The sequence below is a fragment of the Halichoerus grypus genome, chromosome 3, assembly GCF_964656455.1.
Source record: "Halichoerus grypus chromosome 3, mHalGry1.hap1.1, whole genome shotgun sequence".
Classification (NCBI taxonomy): Eukaryota; Metazoa; Chordata; class Mammalia; order Carnivora; family Phocidae; genus Halichoerus; species Halichoerus grypus.
The window spans coordinates 2,223,956-2,244,340 of record NC_135714.1 but is presented as its reverse complement, the minus strand read 5'-3'; the positions used below and the strand labels follow the sequence as shown (position 1 = coordinate 2,244,340).

Here is a 20,385-nt window from a genome sequence, read left to right as displayed (position 1 = left end):
CTGTGAATTCTCAGTAAAGCTGTTCAACATAAGTTAAAGCAATGGTTCCTCTGACCCTGTCTAGAAAAACAGCAGATCAAAAAAGGACGTGACCCAGCTGGGGCACTCGCGTCTGGCAAAGGCGTGTCTAGCGGGTCGCCCTCGAGCACCGTCACCAGCGGCAGAGCCCGAGGTGAGGGCTGAGTGCCACGCTTCCTGCTCCCACGCGTGACCTGGGAGGTGGACATGGCCATGCCACTTGCATCAGGGCTACAAGGGACAGGAAGGGGGTGTTGAGGGCAGGAAACAGAGCATCTAACTTGAGGGTCTCCTTGGTAAACTGGATGCAGAGGGATTAGATGCAGACAGACAGACCTAGTGAGGTGGGCAGACTACAGACGATGTTCACGCAATTTAAGGGAAAAGAAAAGAACGAACAAAGACAAGGCAAGAGTGAAGGCAACATCAGGAAGAGACTGTGAAGCTGTCGGGGTCCCTCCCACAGGTCTGAGTGAGGATTCGAGCACGAAGATGCCTGAGTAAGAGAGGAAGTGACAGCATGCAGGGGGCGGCCAGGAGACTGCCCAGGAACCACCTTCAAGGACAGGAAAGAAACAAAGCTTCCCGAGGCAGCCGGTCTCAGGTCGCTGCTGAGACGGCACTTTGGACAGGGTACCCAATTGCCTACTTCACTCAAGGCAAAAGGAGAAGCAAGACGGTATCAGCTGCCTGAAACTTCCAGGATTGAGACGAGCACAAACTCTGCAGAAGCCTGAGACGGCAGGGGTCACGGGGATGAAGGGCGGGCCCCACGGGCAGGCAAGTGCCCACACCAGACTCAGGAGACCGATGTTCTGGGAAACACCATAGCTGGACACAGCCAACTACAACCCTCCCACCGGACCGGACCTCCAGCCATGAAATAGGGACAAAAAGGCAAGCCACACCGTGCCGCAGGAAGTGGAGAAGCAGCCTGATGGAAAACCACTAAAGCTGCCCTTTACTGATGACTGCACCAGTCGTGTCTCGTTACGCATAGCGTAACAGCGCTACAAATCCACGACACTGCGGGTCCTAGAGGCTAAGACGCCTGCCCCCCGCCCAGAGGCCAGAGCTGTCTCACAGGATGAAGCCTCCTTCCCCTGCTCGCTCCATTTGCTCGCCCTGCACCCGAGGAAACAAGAGCACGCTGAGCTGGGCTGCGCGTGATCTATCACCAGCGGCCTGTCCTGACTTCCAACAAGCCTGGTGTGTGACGTCTTGGGGTTAAGCCCCCCCATCTCTCTCACACACCCCCAAACACCACACCAACCCGGAGAGAATTTTTCACGGTGCCAGTTCGCATTCACTGCAGAATGTACGCACACATGATCATATCACACCCTACATCCCTTGTGGAATAAACAAGAAGAACTAGGCGCTTTGAGGACTAACAATTCTGGAAGAGAAACCCGGGCTACCTAGTGCGTTGATGCGGTAGATGAACTCTTTAAAGACTTCCTTCTCCTGGAGGAACTCCACCGGGATCTCAGGGAAGCATGTGCCAAAGTCACCTCCCGGCTTGGGCGACCATCCAAGCTTCCAAACCTGAGAAGATGAAAAAGAAACAGAGTGACCCCGGTCAAGTCAGGACAGCCACACTTCAAGGAAACCATGAAGCATCCTTTCTCTAAAATGGTCTTCCTCCAGAGACCACATGCCTACCGACGGCTCACGCAGACATTCCCGAAAGCGAGTGCACCATCCTTCCAGGAAAACATCTCCCATGCATCACCCTTGCCCAAGGATCGCCTGCCCCGTCGTGAGCCTCCTGGGTCTGCTCTGACCTCCCACTTCCCTGACTTGCCTGCTCCCAACCTGGCCCGGCCCCTTTCCCTGCCACCACCCCTCTGCACCCCTCCAGCTGGCTGTTCTCAAGTAGGGTTCTTGAAGGTTCGTGTTGGCAGCCCCCAGCCGTCGAGGGCAGGCAGGAGCACCCTTGCCCACAAACAGCAGCTGGTGTGTCAGACGAAGGCAGGCATCAGATGAAGTTCAGCCGCACACGCACACAGAGTCACTGGTGAGCAGCCACAAAAAGCCGTGCTGTCCGCGCTCGTAAACCCCGCCAGCAGAGAGTGACCTGAGGCGGACCCGATGCTGTCCTGGCAGCAGGAGCAACCACCCTTCCAGCCAGCTGAGTGGACCCTTCAGCTCCCGATTCCCCAAGCCCACCGTGGGGGCCTCGGAGACACGGCCAGCCCACCTCCACGGCGCCGGCGCCTCTCAGTCCGCTCAGGAAGACGCTGCGTCTCTCGCTAGCGTCGCCGAGCTGCTCAGCACACCCTGGCGGGGCGCCCTCCTCGCGGGGCCCTGGCACATGCAGCTCCACGCAGGTGACGACCCTGGCTCGAGGAGCGCCCCCTACAGCACATGCCCCATGCCAGAGCGTCTGCTCCAGACACCGCAACCTCCAGGACGGGCCCCCCCACCGCGGCTCCCCGCTCCCCTCCAGAGGAGCAGCTGTCTCCAGACCTACACTGACTCCCGGTGCACGGCCGCACCCCGCACGGTGGCCACCGTGCTTCTCCAGCGGGCTCTTCCTGCTCTCTTCCCAGCGGGCATGGGGCCGCAGACGCGCCTCCCTGGCACACCAGGCTGCAGCCGCTGCTCGGCGTGAGCCCTCCGGGTGGGCACCCGCTGCTCCCGGGGGGCAGCCTGCCCAGCGTCTCCTTCTCACACACAGGCACTGAAGCTGTGCCCACTGGCAGGCACAGGTCCTTTCTAGGCAGAAGCAAGGTCCCGGCTCACCTTGACCTCTGGCTGTGCTGTGTTCACCCTGTGCCCCTACTTCTTGTCTCGGCAGCTTCCCCAGGGAGGGGCCGTCCGGCCACCATCGACCCTCAACCCGCTCACACTAAGCCTTTCCTGTTACCTGAGACAAGAATCCTGATGAATGCTGGCTTGAAATTGATTCTGAGGACAGTCTGGAATCCGGAGTTTCAAAAGTGGTCATGCCCAGACAGCTGAGCAGTATCAGACGGTGCCGGCTTTTACATACCCCAGGGGCACCACTTCCAGTCTCCCGCTGAACAGGGAGCTGACTTACTCTCTGATCACATCCAACGTCGAGCACCGACCAGTGGGAGACGAAATCTTACTTCTGGACATAGTGCCTCACCCCGTGTGGGAAAAGCCAGTACTTCTACCATGACTGCTGTCACGCCCGAGGAGACCAGACAGGTGCCAGGACCACACAGCACGTGAGGCTCTGGCCACCAAGGGGAGGCACCTGAGCAGCCAGCTCCCGCTCTCACCCTCGGGAGCCCCCAGCTAGGGGCTGGCCTGCACATCTCATTCATTTCGGGTTTTCTGCCAAGGAATGACCAGACTCACCAGTGGGGGGACGCGCGTGTAGCTGTTGACGAGGGGTAAGCGAGCCAGGCTGATGACGATGTTCCTGAGCACCGACGTGAGAAACGCTGGGGTGTTGCTATTCCTCTTATGCCCCAAGGCCAACACCGACGGCAAAGACTCCACCATTTCTGCCACCATCCCACAGGCTGCGGTGATATATGCCGGGTCTAAAAACAAACACCGGGGTTCAGAAGGCTGTTCTATTGAAACACATCGCAAACCTGCCACCTCTGCTCCCGATCTACCCACCCGCGCCACAGCAGAAGGCACGCGCCTGCAACCAGTCGCTCAAGCCACAAACGCAGAGCCCCCCAGACGCCCAGGCAGTACTGAGGGCCTGCAGATTTTATCTCCTTCCAACCTATCGAAACCGGCACTCCTCTCCATGCTGGCCAGGACCGTGGTCTTGAACCTGTCTCCCGCTCCGGGTCCCAGCCCTCCTGCCCACCCTGCACTATGTGGCCAGCACATGCTGGTGAACACCCAGGAGCAATCGTGCTCCAGCTTGCCCTGGTCCTCCCAGGACCTTGTGCTGCTCTCTAGGCCGACGTGCAGAGCACCAGGTTGTCCCGAGATCAGGGGTTCTCCCGGGCTGCTGGTGGGATTCTGACGGGGTGCCAAGTCTCCCCTAGAACTCCTGAAGCAGGATGCTGAGGACAACCCCACACGCAGCCTTAGGTAAGAGCCGCAGCGCGTCACGGGCAGGGACTGCTTTGCATTCACGCTGAGTCTGCCACGCAGCATGTGCCAGAGCATCATCTGTTGAGCTGACAAACGTTCTGGGTCGTGCATGAATATACCCCATGGTTCATGAGATCTGACAGGCTAAGCACCTTCCTCATATGGACAGTGGATTCTTACTGGGCTTACGGAGTCAAGCCCCAAGCTGAGAGAAACGAAGCTGCCTTTAATAATACTGTCCTTTTAAGTAAACTCTGTGCCCAGGGCTCAAACTTCTGACCCCAAGACTTAAGAGTCACATGCTGTACCGACTGAGCCAGCCAGGCGCCCCTAATGGGCAATCTGTAAGAGGTATTATCCTATCCAGGTGATAAAAAGAGCAATCTTCTTCCTCTGGCCAGGATGAAATTAACTGGCCTATACTGGGCCACGAGGAATAAGTACAATCAACATAAACTACATACGCTCCAGCCTGTGGGCCTGTCTGCTCTGACGTGACCCCTTGAAATGCCAGGATTATTTTCAGAGGAATGGAAATTCGAATTATGAATCAAACTACGGGAATGTTTACTGAGCACTTATAACAAGACTGGCACTTGCTCTGGGTGCTCTGATCTACGTAATCCTCATACCAACCCCAGGTCAGCGCCACCCGTATCTCCACTGCAGAGGCCCCGGCTAGAACGTGGCCAAGCATGGGGGTGAGTGTTTGCATAGCCCTCACATAGCAACGAGAAGTCATGAAACCACAAACTAAGGGCTGACAGCACCAGGGAGCCTCGAGGAAAGCACCCGGAGAGGAGCTTGGCTGTGTCGTGCAACACGCTATTCCTGGACAGGGTTATCCCATTACAGAACCTTAAACAGGCGACTGGAAGAAAAATCACCATGCTGACTACGAATGACAGGAAAAGGCCATCCTCACCTGGCTGGCTGGTACACATGCCAGCAAAAGGACAAAGCATGTATGTACTTGCTCGGAAAGAGGCACGTTTCCTAAGCCACCAGAGCACGGCTAAGACTCGGGATTCTGAGGTAGAGCGTTCCATGAAAGAGGCAGCCAAGAACCGCCAGGGGGCATGTGCTTCCCCTCTCTGTGGACGGGCTGCAGGCGGGTACTCCAGCCGCACCCTCTGGGTGAACACGCCTGGAGGCCCCCAGGGACAAGCAGTCACTCAGCCAAGAGCTTTTTCCCCGACCTGCCTCTCCACACTGCCAGCGAAAGACCTGAATCAGGAGAGAACATGCACAGCCACGGTGCATGTCTAAGTCTAAACGAGGCTTAAGTGGATGGGGTGTGGATGTTTTTTCTGCAGGAAGAGTAGTAACTTCCATTTAAAAATCCACCAAACCAGATGACTCAGGTTACCTAACATTCATGTGGGTATGTATGCTAACTTCAAGTCCCTCAGTATTTTCCACGCAGTCGCTCATCACTGGATAAACGTTCGTCCATGAGCACTTACGACAGCAAGCACACAGAGTGCGAGCGCAGTCCTGCCCCGGGAGCTCAGGGGGCTGAGTCTAGGTGAGAGGCCTAGAGCAGGAAGCACTAGGGTGGAGGAGCAGCTGTGACAAGAGGGGCGTCGGGAGGGCTCCCGGGAGTGTGACGCCCCAGCCGAGTTTGGTGGGCCAAAGAAAGCCAGATGAAGAGAGCCAGCGTGCTCGCAGGAGAGACAGCACACGTGAGGTGACGTACTCAAATTGCTCTCAAATCTGGAGATAAGCAACAGAATGTAGCTAAATTAAGTAAGCTTTCAAGTGTCCACACTGACCGTTTTAAAAGTCTCTTTTATGAATGAATTTCAAGCCCTCAGAAAAACCGGGTAAGAAAGAACGGATCTTGGGGCATCTGCCTTCAGCTCAGGTCATGATCTCAGGGTTCTGGAATCGAGCCTCACGTCGGGCTCCCTGCTCAGCAGAGAGCCTGCTTCTCCCTCTTCCACTCCTTCTGCCCGCTTATGTGCTCTCTCTCGCTCTCTCTCAAATAAATAAATAAAATCTTAAAAAAAAAAAAAAAAAAAGAGCGGATCTTGAGACTTACTTTGTGTGTTTGAATCTACTTCATCCTCTCTGGAAGCCTTTGGGGTGTTCATCCTTCTTTCTGGACTAAGAAGCTGATCCCCAGGCTGCACCACAACTAAAAATCACAACAGAACCAACAATTTCCAAACACTTTTACTATTCCTTTTTATTCAAATTTTCACATTTATGCAAGCATTTCAAGGTGAAAGACTAAGTCAAATGAGGTGTAGATTTCCTATAGTCAATTTTAGACAGTACCAGACTTAGGCATCAGTCTCTGGGCTAGTCTGAAATGCACGGTACTTGACTTTTTTGCTGATATTTCCACGTCTGTCCACTGCCTACTGTTTGCCACGTCTTGCCCTGAAGGTTTTTATCAGACAGCTCGTGATTCATTACTGCTAAAAGCATCACTGCAATCCCCAAGAAGTCTCGCTTTGAAAAATTACTCCCTAGATCTTCGTTTTCAAGCTGACTACAAATGCACAGATGAAAACAATTTAAACAATCAAACTTCAAAACACCCTCTAACATGTAAACTATAATGTCCAATTTTTGAGAAATTCTGGCTAATGACCCTTGTTAAGGACACTGTCCCTTGAAAAGAATAAGTCACTTTTATTTTATAATATATTATTACAATGCATTATAGAAACAAGCATTTTGACTATAACAGAAAACAATCTTTTTAATGTAATCTTATTAAATCTTATGGTCATTTGGGACTAAAAGCATGAAACAGTCAAGTAGGACCAGAGATCAAAGGGACGTAAAATTAGGAGTATTTTTTATGAAAGCTGGAACTCCAAAATCTAAACAAAATGACTACAAAAGCAAATTCAAATCCAATTCTAGTGCCGAATCCAAGACACTGGAAATGAACACAAGGCCCATATTTTATCCACCGAGTCACCCCCAGTTCCTCACTTGGCACCTGGTAAACAGAGTTGACTGCTGGTCCCAGTGATAGAGGACAGAAACGTGTCGTGGTCACGGACTCACCGGCTTCCAGGATGAAGCGGACACAGTGAATGAGAGAGCAGGCATGGGTGACCATCTCTGGGGAGGACAGCATGCTCCAGAGGCTGGGCAGCTGCAGGGCCAGGCAACAGCAATCCAGGCCGGCCTGTAGGTCCAGACTCAGCGGGATCTGCTCATGGATCAAATGCCACGCCAGGGCCTAGAGGGGAGGGTCGACGTGACAGGAGGCTTAGGCCCGCTTCCTTCCTGTCTCCGAGCTGCCGGGGAAGCAAACCACCCCCAGCTCTCCGGGAACTGTCTCAAGAGCGAGAAGCCAGCAGGTCCAGACTATGATTCGAGGGACGGGACCCTGTCGCCCACTCCCAAGAGTGCCTGGGCTCACTTCTCTGCCAGAACGGCCACCCTGATCTCACTGCTTCTCCTTCCTGCAGCACCGTGGGCTCCTCTAGAAATCCTTCCCTGGCCACACGGCCTCCAGGTCAGGCTCCTCCTCGGGCCTCCCAGGGTGCAGGCAGAACCTGCCTAGGTCATAGTCAGAGACTGAATCTGAGAGCATGGGGCCTGGAGACGGCCAGGCTTGGGTTCAGATGCCAATGGGCTACTTCTTAGTGGGTGAAACCCGGACAAGCCAGACAAATGTCTCCAAGCCCTGCCTTCCTCGTCTGTGAAATGGGAATAACAGAGCCCATCCCGCCCCGCACAAAGCAGGCACGGGACTCCGTACGGGAACCGTCTGTGAGCCTGCCCGCCTGCACACTGCACGGAGACCTGCAGGACAGGTGTCAGCAGCCATCTGACTTGGCCCGGCTCCAGCAGGCGCCTGTTCATCGCGTGCCCTCCTGACACCTACCTCTCTCCCTGCTGGCAGGTGGAGCTGATGCTGAGTCAGCCGTGTCCTGCTCAGGCTGACAAACACAGCTCGGGCTCTGGCTGCAAGGATGTAGGCTAGACTATTTGCCAGAAGTTGTATGGAAAGGCGATGCACCCACAATGTGTACACATGGTGGGGGTGATTATAAGTATCAACACAGAGTGTTTAATTTCCCATGGCTGAAACATCCAGGTTTTTACTCTATTTAAAGCATAATAATTTTCGCAGACTATTTTCTTTAATTATCTAAAATTAGGATATACTCTACATTCACAGTGCTTCCTTTTCCTTAGAGAAAACATATTTAATGGATGTCTGTCCTGAAATCAAAGGCATCTTGGAGTCAAGGGAAGAGATCCACACATAAGCACAGGACTCCCTCCACTGTTTGAGAGATCCCTCAAAGGTTTCTGCTCATCTCTCCAGTCATCCTTGCTTCTCCCCTGCCCCGCCTCCTCCCTGCCAGACCCTCCTCTAAGACCCGTGCCCTCGGCCCAGACGCGTGCGGGGGAGACACCGTGGTGGGAGCCCAGGTCCTAGGCCAGCTGGAAAGTAGGGACAGGAAGTGCTATGTGGCCAATGTCACAAGGCACCTGTGAGGACCCGCGCGGTCAGGGGTATGAATGTGCTCAGGAAAGTAGGGGATGGATGTGGTGCTTGACACCCATAGTTATTGTCCTGGTGAGGACAGGAGGAGGCCCGACTGCACAGCTCCTCGGTTTCCTATTTCTCCAGTGATAGTCCCTCAGCACAGAAACACTGGCTTCCCGAGCTGCCTCTTACCTCGAGGGTCATGACCACAAATTTCACAGTGTCCCTCTCCTTCTCAGGAGGGAGGTGCAAATGGCTGGGCAGCTTGGAGAACACCAGCAGGTACTGGGCCAGGGCCCGGGCCAGAGTGGTCAAGGACCGATACAACACAGCATCCCCTGAAACACAAGACTGTGGGTGAATGCAACTCTAGCCTAGGTTCATGGCCTGTGAAAGGCAGTCAGCCCATTCTCTGAGAATCTAAAGGTACCTTCAGCTCAGAAGCACATTTGCACACACACCCAACTGTGCACGTGACTCGGGACACGTCTTCCTCTGAGGTCTACCCTAGTGTTCCTCCAGGGCGAGGCCGAGGAACAGCAAAGGGGCAAACATGCCAAAAGACATCCAGAGCTAGGGTCCCTGGCACCGTCTCTCAGTCACCTCTGCACATGCTTTCAGTTTATTAGGTCAACAGCATTTACTGTATCTTTACTCAGTCCAAAGCATGATATTGGCTCTGCAGCATTTTTAAAAAATAAAAGAAGTTTTAATTTTAACTACCAAATAGATCATTCAACTTGTTCCAGTAGGCGGTGGGCTCCACAGGCAAGAACGGCTGGAAAACGTGGTGGGTGGCAGGGAGCTGCTGAACCAGGCCGCTCACACGGTCCAGAGTGGCCAGGCGAGCTGCTTCAAAAAGGGGACTCCTCTGGCCTCCGGAGATTTCGCGCATGCCCAGGCCCAGGCATGGGGCCAACAGGCTTAAGTTGAATTCCTGAATCAGGACGTTAAAGGTTGAACAACAATTACACGCTTTTCAACCAGGCAAGAAAAACACAACAGAAAAAGGGATAATGCAAACATTTCTGAGAAAGCACAGATGAGTAAACTATGAACAATATATTTTAAAGAATATTCTACTTCCCAAAATAAATACCATATGCTCCGTGAAGTGTGTTTCTGGTCTCTTTGGGGTACTTTAGTATTAAAGATTTTAAATTTTTTATGCGTTCAGATTTGTTTGAAATAAAAAATTGAACATATGTAATTTTTAATTGATAAAAATATATGGCACCCAAGAAATCCAGTGAAACACCAAAATTCACAAAGTTTGAGAAAGTTATGTTCAAAGGCAGCTGAAATAAATCAAAGTGGCCACAACTGTGGGTGAAAAGCAGCATTCCCATGACAGTGTATCAGTAGGTACTGGGTTTTACCAACTTTTAAAAACCATTTAAGGATTTTTTGGGGCCAATTTTCAGGTAGAATATTTATCTGAATTTAGGTAACATTCAGAAAAGCATATGTCATCATCAGTAACCAAAATTGAACCTTTCTGCTACAGCCAGAACCTTTAAAGCTATTAAAAGTCCAATTACTGAATTTGGAAAATTCGATAAATAGATTAAGCAAATTTATCATTCAGCAAATCAGCTTTCACTGAATGGAGCTTAAAATTACTTTAGCAAGCTGATTTTGAGCCTATTCTGTTTTTTCAATGTAGCTCCCACTGTCAAACTGATGAAGAATCAGTACTTGGGAGCATACTGCTGTGTGGCCTCAGCCCCGAGTCCCTTCATCCACGCCTGGCCCATCCTTTGCTGCCCAGCCCCCTGCCAAGGCCCCTGCTGCTCCTCATTCCCATGTGGTACATATCGAGGCAGCATTAAAACACCTGGAGCTTTAGTCAGCTGCTGGTCCCAGGATATCTGGGAAGGAACCTGCTAAGGCTGCAGCTGGTACGACCAGAGGGTCCAGTCCCCACAGGACCTGCCCAGCAGCCTCCCAGCATGCATGCCTGCACAACATCAAGGGTGGGGACGGGGACCTCATGACATCTAGTTGGGGGCGGGGAGGAGAAGGCCTAACCACACATCATGGACTATTACATACAACACATGTAACAGGGAGCGGACCTCACTGTATGAAGCAGGGGTATGGGGACCTCACTATAAGTAATGGGGGCAGGAGGACCTCACCACATAAAACAAGGGGAGGGGTCTTACTAAAGATCAATTTCCAGAATACCATGAGGGTCCATTAAATCATCTACCATGACACCATTTTAATACCTTTCCTCATGGCCATGAGGACACGCAGTGAGAACAGACTGCAATCTAAGAGAACCTCTTCTCTTCAAATGCATGGAAAGTTGAATTAGACACAATTTACCTCCTTTTGGATTCTAATATAGCTGAAATAACATCCCGTCCCATCTGGATTACAGTTTTCCCACGTCCTGCCCCATCTAGACTACAGTCTCCCATGCTCCATCCTGTCTGGATTATAGGTTCTGCCATTAAGGCAGAAAAGTGAGTGGCCCATGTCCTAAGTTGATCACATGATGATAAAACGGATCAGGCATCCTGCTAGCATCCTGCTGCTCTCCGCCGTACCGAGTTCATCATGAATGTACTCATGTCACTGGGAGGAATCCGATTCACCAGTTCTGCCCCTTCCAGCAGCGCAGAATCTGACCTAGTCCAGCACTGGGATTTGACTAGACGTAGGTACCAGTCCTGGGAAGAAGAAAAAGATGGAGAACCCAATGAAATTGGGCATGGCTTTTAAGGGGCTTCAACTCTACTGAACGTGTGTTGTTTCTTTGCCCACTGCCCCTCACATCCCGTGGCCCCAGACTGAAGGACAAGTGGTCTCCCGGGGACTATGAATGCAGCTTCCATGAAACTGGATTCTAGCTGGATTCTAGCCCGCCATGTGGCTGCTCACCAAACCACAGGCCTTTTCCATAGGAACTGCTACAAAGGCTGTGTCTTTGACTTGCCGTTCCCGCCGGGACAGGCTCTGCTTCTCCCCTCCCCTGGTAAGCACCCAAGTGTCCTAATTCAGCTCTCTGGCCCTCTGCTCTGTGCCCTCACCCTCTGTCCGCCCCTCGCCTGGCACTGCTCCCAACATCTTCTATTGGGGTGTCTGCAGCGCTCCTCTCTCTCCAAGGCCAGTGCAGCCGAGGCCTGAGCTCTGCCATTCTGTGCCCAGGTGATGGGTTTTCAAAATCCAAGCTCATGTCCACACTGACCTCCCTCCAGGAAAGCAGAGTACCAAGGATCTGCCAAGGCCCCAACAGTCCCCAGCTCTGAGGTGTGAGTAGCAAGGGTCATGACCATGTACCAGGGTCCTTGGGATGGTGCGGTCAACACAGGAGGTCAGCGGGTTTGAGAGGCAGACGGGCCAAGTAGGCGAGCACGACCGCCTATGCAGGCTACGGCCACTGCTCTCTTTACTCTCCCCTCCCCCCGATGCCACAAGTGTCCCAAGTCAGCATTCCCTTTCTCACCCCACACCTCCTGCTCATGACCTGGACTGGGCTTCAGGCGTCCTGTCAGTGATGGGACCCTGCCCACTGCTGGCGAGGAACGGCAGGCTGGGAGCCCCTGGGGGCCACGCCAGGTGCCAGGACGTCCTGTTGCCTGAGCTGCCCCACCGCACACTCCAGATTTGCCAAAGATGTAAATGAGTGGGCCCCACGTGCCCCATGCATACATGCTGGACACGTACTTTGTCTGGAATCACGGTCTCCAGCGCCAGGGGCCCATCCCCGTCCAGCGGGTGGGACGTGACCGGAGGAGAAGGGCCACGTGAGCCGGGTGCAGTGGCGAGACGAAGCCTGTCCAGCAGGGAGTAGAGCCTCTGGTGTCTGGAATCCGACCACACGTGGGGTTAGAGCACAGTCTCCCAGGTTAAGAAGTGACAGTGGCCTCTTAAAGCGAGTGTTAGACACTTTCTCTTCAGAGCTGTCTCAACAACACTCGGACAAGGCGTGATGCAATTTCAGGCTCTAGCTCATTTTTAATAACCACAGTTCACGCCCCACAAATGTTTCGCAGACATTTCATTTATACTCGAACATTGTAACAGGCAATACATGGTTTAACAGCTAATAAAAGCATTCTTTACAAATGCAAAATAGATCATCTATTCTAAGATCTAAGTGCACAAAATCTCCCACTGATTCTCCTAACACGATACAATTTATACCAATTTATGTTCACTTCATAAAGGAAGCACCTCATCTGGCACAAGGTATTTATAACCTTCTTCATCTGCTCTGAATACTAAGTCTAGAGTCAATAATAGTTTGACCTTCTACCATCTGCTATGAGAGCAACAACGTCATAATGCAAATCACAACATAACTGGGCCCAGCAAACTGAAAAATCATGCAAACCATGTGCTGCCTACTGGGTTAGGCGCCTTCCCAAATGAGGACGCCAGCAACAAGCTACAGTGCAGTGATTCTACTCTGTTCTCTCTCTCATGTGCGCGCGCGCACACACACACACAGACGCGAGCACACACACACAGACGAGAGCTCATGGACACACACACACAGAGGCAAGCACACACACACACACACAAACGCGAGCGCACACACACACAGACGCGAGCGCACACACACACAAATGCAAGCGCGCACGCACACACAAACACAGATGCGAGCGCACACACAACACACACAGATGCGAACGCACACACACAACACAGACACAAGCGCGCACGCACAACACACACAGACGCGAGCGCACGCACACACACACAGACGCGAGCACGCACACAACACACACAGATGCGAGCGCACACACACAGACACGAGCGCGCACGCACAACACACACAGACGTGAGCAAGCACACACAACACACAGACGCGAGCTCGCACACACAACACACACACAGATGCGAGCGCACGCACACACGCACAGACAGATGCGAGCGCACGCACACACGCACACACACAGACGCGAGCACGCGCACACACACATCTTCCCCCATGTGGAGGGAAAAAGGTGAAATTTAAAGGTAAAATGTATTTTATTTACTTGTGGAAACATAACAGACGTCATGATTTCTGATAAAGGCTTCTAAAAGGTTATGCAGCAGAACGAGGTGACAAATACTAGGAAGAAATCACATTTTAACAAGATGCAGCTATAATTTTTGCATGCCAAGAACTAGGTAACGCCTTTCAGATTTGCTCACTCTTACGCAGCAGCTAGGTACATGCTCTGATTTGGCTAAGATCAAGCTGATGACTCGCATTCTCCTGCGTCACAGGTGGGTGGACGGGCAATCTGGACACGTCGGGCCTCGACCAGCCAACAGGATGCAGGCATGTCCCTATTACTACAGTACAGGTGGTGCTGTCACTTCACCTCACTTTTTATAAAGTGAGAGCACATTTTGTTTAACTTAGGAAGGCTTTCTATTAGGGCCTTTCCACAGTGAGCTCGTCTACAAAGCACATCAATCCCTCATCCCGAGCTCGTTCCCGTACAAATCTAAGTCTATCCAAAAGCAAGGAACGCCTGGTCGTAGCGTTACCTGTGAGCCAGGCCGCTGCTCTGAAGGTATTCCTGGATCCTGCTGAGCTCCTCCACTGGCAGCTGGGCCGTGCTGCTCTGAAGTAGACAACAGCACATCAGCAAGTGTGTAACATGGAACGAATCAAAACCACCTTGCGCTCGTTTAGGAGGGAAAGAGTGACATGTACACTTTATTGTAGCAAAGGCAGAGAGGAACGTACAGGAAGCGCTCATATCAGGCACACAAGGAATGACCAACTCATACATCTTATACATGTTTCTCGCAGTGGCGTGTGAAGAAGATGCCTGTGGAGGAAAAAACCAGGCAACTGTTTCGCCTGCCCTGCTAAGTTCTCAGTAAAAATTAGCGTCAGTGTTTTCCCAGTACCTGTAAGTTTGCAGCCAGGAGCATCTCCACCCGGCGACAGGCCAGAGTGTCGACCGTGCGAGCCAGCGCGCGGAGCGGCGTGCACAAGAGCTGGTCCACGTACAGCGCTAACACAGCGCCCGACTGGCTCAGGTGGATCCCTTCTAAGCACTGAAGCGTCTTCTTCAGGGTGGTAGGCTGGCGACGGGCAGAAGGAAAGCAACGAGAGCACAAGTTTGGCCAACTGGAAGTCAGCAGTTTACCAATTCCAATAGTACATTTTTAAGGTGGAAAAAAACCCTTGACTGGCCACAGTTGGCACCAGGGAGACTTACGGTTGAAAGGTTTTCACAACGAGACTGAATCGCCTGGATGAAGAGGCCACTGGCAGCGGAGTTCCGATGAACAGCACTGATAAAATCCTGCACGGGGGGCTCGTGGGACAGATTGATGAGGTCCTGGATGTGATTCACAATGAGCCATGTCAGGTGCTCTGAATCGTGTAGGTTCTGACACTGAGGAGAAAGAGTGACAGACTCATTCTCAAGTCGACAAGGACAGAACAGACATGGATGCCATAGAAAAGGCCAGAAGTAAGAAGGGGAAGACAAATTCCAAATTATAATCCTAACTGAAACTATCTAGTGTTTGACCACCAATAATCATCAGGGTCAGAACTCACTTCACAGGATCCATCACCTTCAACCCTACACTGTAGCCAAAGCTGCTGGAGGACAGACCCCGCCCGCCAGGGAAATGTGATGCTCCAGCACAGTTCCCAGGGACGCTGGCCAAGGGCCAGAGGAGGAGCAGAGCAAGGCCCAGGGTGCCTGCCAAGGACCAGTGACCCCAGGGCAGCAGAATGGCAGGGGCAGCACCGCCCTGCCCTCAGGTGACGGGAGCCCCCTGCAGTGAAGCGAGAGCAGATGACACACAGCAGACCCTGCTCTGTCCAGGCTTTGGTCTGGCCTAACGAGAGTGCTCCCCAGTTCTCCTTCCCCAGTCCTGTGACAGGTCAGTGGAGAAAATGGGCTCCCTGTATCTGCCACAGTTTTGACAGAATTCCTGAATCCAAAATATGAATAGATTCCACCAATCAAATGGATATTAAAGAGAGAAATTTTAAGATTTATAAGGAAATAAATATCCATCTTTGAATATGTGTGTTGCCTTTTCATCTTAACTCATAATCCTTCTAGGCAGAAATTGTAAAATGAAATCAATTCTTTGACATCTGGTTAATGATTAATATTTTCCATGTGGAATAATTTAATAGTACTAACTTACAAAATTAATATTTTTCTTACATTTCTGTGAAAGACAGCATTATACAATTATACTAAATCATTTCTCAGAAGTAGAACAAGATAGAAAAACTATTTCAACATAAAGAATGTAAATCAAAAAATGAGTATCAATAAAAAATAGCAACATAAAATCTGCATGATAACAACCAGCTGCTTGAAGGATTCCCCTTCCTTTCCCCACTGAGAACATCACACGCTTTGCTGTGTGAGCACAGTATGAATATGGTGCCATGTCTCTGCCGAAGAAACGCGTGTGCTGTTATCGGCAGAGAAAAAGCACCAAATCCCAGCCAAAATGCCGCAACAGGTTTTCTGAGTAACGCAATTACAAGGGGACTGTATTTTCTTCTGTTTATTGGTTTTTGTCAATTTTCCATGTTAAACATGGGATGCTAGTTTTATGGTCAAAAACTCTACAAAAGTAATTTTTTTAAAGATGGCATTCCAACAAGAAGTCATTTAAAATGCCAACAGTGGACACCAACACCCTCTGCACAGATGGTAAACAGCGTTTACATCAGAACTCCACTCCAAGTCACACTCGCCCAAGAGGCGACAGCTGAGTGAAACCTTCTGCAGACAGACCTCCACGTCCGTGACTGGCCGGAGCAGGACGGAACGCTCACTACAGCCCTGTGCCGATGGCGGCGGGAGGTCGGTCTGCACAGCATCACACACACTGGTGCCCTCCGGCCCCCCGCCCCGCCAGGACTTACGACATAATCGCAGAAGAGAATGAGCGCTCCCCTTCGCACTATTTCTCTATTGCACACCCCAAGCTTGCAGGCTGCATCGGGGTCCTCCTCCTCTCCAGGCATCTGGGGGCTGAGTGACTTCGTACTGGACAGACTGCGTCTCCTGGAGGGAGCAACAGATGCACTGACAACGTTTCCAGGACAAGAGCGAGCTTATCTGCAAAGCTGAAGACGACCAGAAGCTCAGTTCCAGGGCTAGAGCAGACGGACTGCACTGCCGTGATAGGATGTGATGCACACTCTCAGCGACCTACTTCTGAGCCGGGGCAAAGCACGTATGGACATCAAAAGAACACAGAGATCTCACCGGCAAACAGTCAAATGCTTGACTTAAGGCAGAACCTGCCATGAAGCCGCACCTTTGATCGGCACTCAGGCACCAGGCTCTCACCAACTGCGCCGGAAAACACAGCAACTGTGTTCAGGATTCCCAGTGTGGGTCTGCAGAACGCTGCCCACCGCCGGGAGAAAGCCTGTACGCGGTCGGATTTCACTGCACCATTACTGGGGAAATGTTGCCACCCTCACCTGCCCACTGGTACGTGCCGCCACGCAAGCCCTATCTGAAAGTACGGCCGCAAAACTCATTCCCCGCTTGTGAAGGTTACTTCATTCACTTCTCAGTCGACGGGTTACACCCTCGGGGACCCTCGAAGCGGTCATAAGTCCTCCGACAAGTGTCGCCACACCTGTGAACAGCCCCTGACGGAAGAGTCTGAGGACAATACCCGTCCCTCGGCAACAAAGAGCCTGTGCATCTCTGCTAAGGCTTACTGGGGACAGTAGTCACAAGAGGACAAGAATATTCTGAAATGTCTCAACTTTTCCTACAACACCTTGGGATTTACAAGAGCAACTGGTATAAAATAGTCTACAGATTAAAAAAAATGTTCCAACTGCAATGTCCCTTTTCTCACCTGGTGAGTGGACGCACCCGCGTTATCCGTATGACAGAATACTACTCGCCAGTCCGAAGAACAAACCACTGATCCATGCAAGGCCATAAATGAGCTTTAAATATCCTGCGCTAACTGATGAAGCCAGACTCAAAAGGCTACAGACCCGTAGGACTCATCCATAGGGCATATTGTGCAACGGGCTGAACACAGGGACGGAGCATGGACCAGTGCTGGGGGAGGGGGTGGCCACAGAGGACACAGGGGACCGTCCTGTATTGTGACTGTGGCATTGTTCACCTGACAATATTTGGTACAAAAGGATGCATTTCCGTGTAGTGTTAAGTCACAGGTCAATGAAACACCAACCAACAGAAACCCCTCCTCTCCTCAGCCCTTCGGCCAGCCCCACGTTTCACAATGGTACGCACTACAGGGGAGCCTCTGCAGGAGAGGGGGCAGAACTTGCAATTCAAATCCAGCAGCAGGATTTGAATGTCAACCCACGTCAATCCAAACTGAGCCCCAGCTTGTAGTGGGCAAGCCCCGGAGACCTCAGGACAGATGCGGCTAGATACTGATGGTGAACGAACGCCCCAAATCCAGGCCTCAGAACTGACACGTGGCCACACCACAGCCCCAGTGCCATGGCACGTGCAAGACCGAAAGAGGCCACCGGAAGGCCAGACAGACTGGAAACAAATCAATGAAAACAGAGCCCCCCAAACAAGCAGCAGACAGGAGCAGACCCTGCTGTGGCAGCCGCGGGTGCTTCCTGGGGCCGTGTGGCCAGACTACAGCTTCTCTGCTTGCCCAAGAGCCTGCCTGTGCAAGCTGGGGAGGTCACCATCGTGCAGAGCTGCATCTATCTACTGACTCTACAAATAAAGAAAAATGGAGGCCAGCCCTGTCTGGAGGGCCTGGTCAGTGTCCTGAGGGAGAGAAGAGAACAAGAGGAATACGGGTGGGGAAGGAAGAAGGGAAAAGTCTTGACCTGTGGATGATATGCATGTGTTCACAGAGAACCCTCCAGAGCCCACGAAAAGCCTCCTGGGGATGCTGCATGAGCTGGGCCGGGTCTCAGGATGTGAGGACAAAACCAAATGCACGTCTATAAACCAGCAGCACACCATGGGAAACAAAACACTTTTCCACGTACCATTTAAAACAGTATTCCAAAACATGAAATGTGTAAGATACGAATAATGCTTGCACACGACACACTATGAGATACTGTTGTGGCAAATGAGAGACCGAAATACCCGGAGAGAGACTATGTTTGAAGACCGAAAGACTGGACACTGGACGCCAGTGCTCCCTCAATCCCGGACCAGCGGCATGCTCAGTCAAGAGGCCAGCGAGCTCGTTTGTAGACGCAACCTGATTCTACAACATAAACGTGGACATACAAAGAACCTACAGGAGCCAAAACTATTCTGGAAGTAAAGAAGAGCGGGGGAACGGGCACGGCAGCCGGGGTGACGACGTGGTGGCGGCGGTGTGGGTGCTGCCGCGACGGTGGAGACGCCAATTGGGGGCGTGAGCAGAGTCCACAAGGTCCGCACGTCTGAGCCACACTATGCTCCAAGAAAAGTGCCAAGGGAACTCAAGAGAGAAAGCACGGTCTTTTTCACAAAATACACTGAAAGAACCGCCCTTTGGGGGGGTGGGGTGGGGAGATGACTCTTCACCCTCACGCTTTGTCATACACAAAAATTAACTCGGAATGGTAAACACTAAAGCTACGCAAGTTCCAGAAGAAACCATAGAAGAAAATCATGATCCTGGGGTAGGCAAACATTTCTTGGATTGAAGAGAGATAGAATGAAACAGAAAAAATGACACACTTGATTTCATAAAAATTTAAAAATTCTGCTCTTCCAAAGAAACCATTAAAAAAATAAAATGGCAAACCACAGATGGAGAGAAAACATTTACTTAGATTCAGAATATATAAAAAATTTACAACTCAATAACAAGATAATAGCCAAATTTCAAAAAACCGGCAAATATTGAATACATACTTTACAATAGAAGATACACAAATGGCCAATAAGTACATGAAAACACGATTACCTTTATGTTACCATGTTATCAGCGAATCAGCGAAATGCAAGTGAAAACCACAAGAAGCAGTGCCCTGCATCCACTACAAGGGCAAGGAGGGAAAGCCCCCGTGACATCGAGTGTTGGTGAGGAACTCGTGACCCCATTTCCCACATCTCCTCCCCTCTGGAGCACTCCTCCTCCTGTGAATTGTCCAGAGCTCCGTGGTCCAAAATGTCCCTACTTCCGTGATCTTTTTTCCTTAACTTTTACTTTGAAAACTTTCAAACCAATAGAAAAGCTGAAAGATTAATTCAATGAACAAACCCTCTTCACCTAGAGTCAACCACTAATATGCTGCCACCTTTGTGTGCACACACACGCACACTATGCACACATATGCTCACACATGTACACACCACACACATGCACACTATACACACGCACATGCACACTACACACACGCACTCACACGTATGCATACTCCACAGACACGTGCACTCACACGTATGCATACTCCACACGCGCGCACACTCACACGTATGCATAGTCCACACGCGTGCACATACTCCACACGCGCAAGCACTCACACGTGTGCACATACTCCACACGCGCGCTCACACGTACGCACATACTCCACACACGCACGCACTCACACGTATGCATACTCCACACACGCACACACTATACACACGCATATGCGCACTCCACACGTGCACTCACACGTACGCATACTCCACACACGCGCGCACTCACACGTACGCACATACTCCACACGCGCACTCACACGTATGCATACTCCACACGCACACACTATACACACGCATATGCGCACTCCACACGCGCTCACACGTACGCGCATACTCCACGCACGCGCGCACACGTATGCATACTCCACACGCGCGTGCACGCACACGTATGCATACTCCACACGCGCGTGCACGCACACGCATGCATACTCAACACGCGCGCGCACTCACGTATGCATACTCTACACACGTGCACACATATGC

At 51.6% G+C, this 20,385-nt stretch overlaps 1 protein-coding gene across 1 annotated transcript in view; it reads right to left on the bottom strand.

The window, feature by feature from the left end:
* The window catches only part of HTT (huntingtin), a 136,834-nt gene that overhangs the window by 14,911 nt on the left and 101,538 nt on the right, over positions 1–20,385 (bottom strand). Inside the window, exons 42-53 of the mRNA XM_036085639.2 lie at positions 16,392–16,533; positions 14,704–14,883; positions 14,390–14,566; positions 14,021–14,097; positions 12,200–12,338; positions 11,080–11,202; positions 9,245–9,458; positions 8,714–8,859; positions 7,081–7,258; positions 6,098–6,193; positions 3,352–3,539; positions 1,440–1,566 (exon numbers count right to left, since the gene is read on the bottom strand). Coding sequence (XP_035941532.1) covers positions 1,440–1,566; positions 3,352–3,539; positions 6,098–6,193; positions 7,081–7,258; positions 8,714–8,859; positions 9,245–9,458; positions 11,080–11,202; positions 12,200–12,338; positions 14,021–14,097; positions 14,390–14,566; positions 14,704–14,883; positions 16,392–16,533 — 1,787 coding nt within the window. The remainder of the gene's footprint in view (positions 1–1,439; positions 1,567–3,351; positions 3,540–6,097; positions 6,194–7,080; positions 7,259–8,713; positions 8,860–9,244; positions 9,459–11,079; positions 11,203–12,199; positions 12,339–14,020; positions 14,098–14,389; positions 14,567–14,703; positions 14,884–16,391; positions 16,534–20,385) is intronic.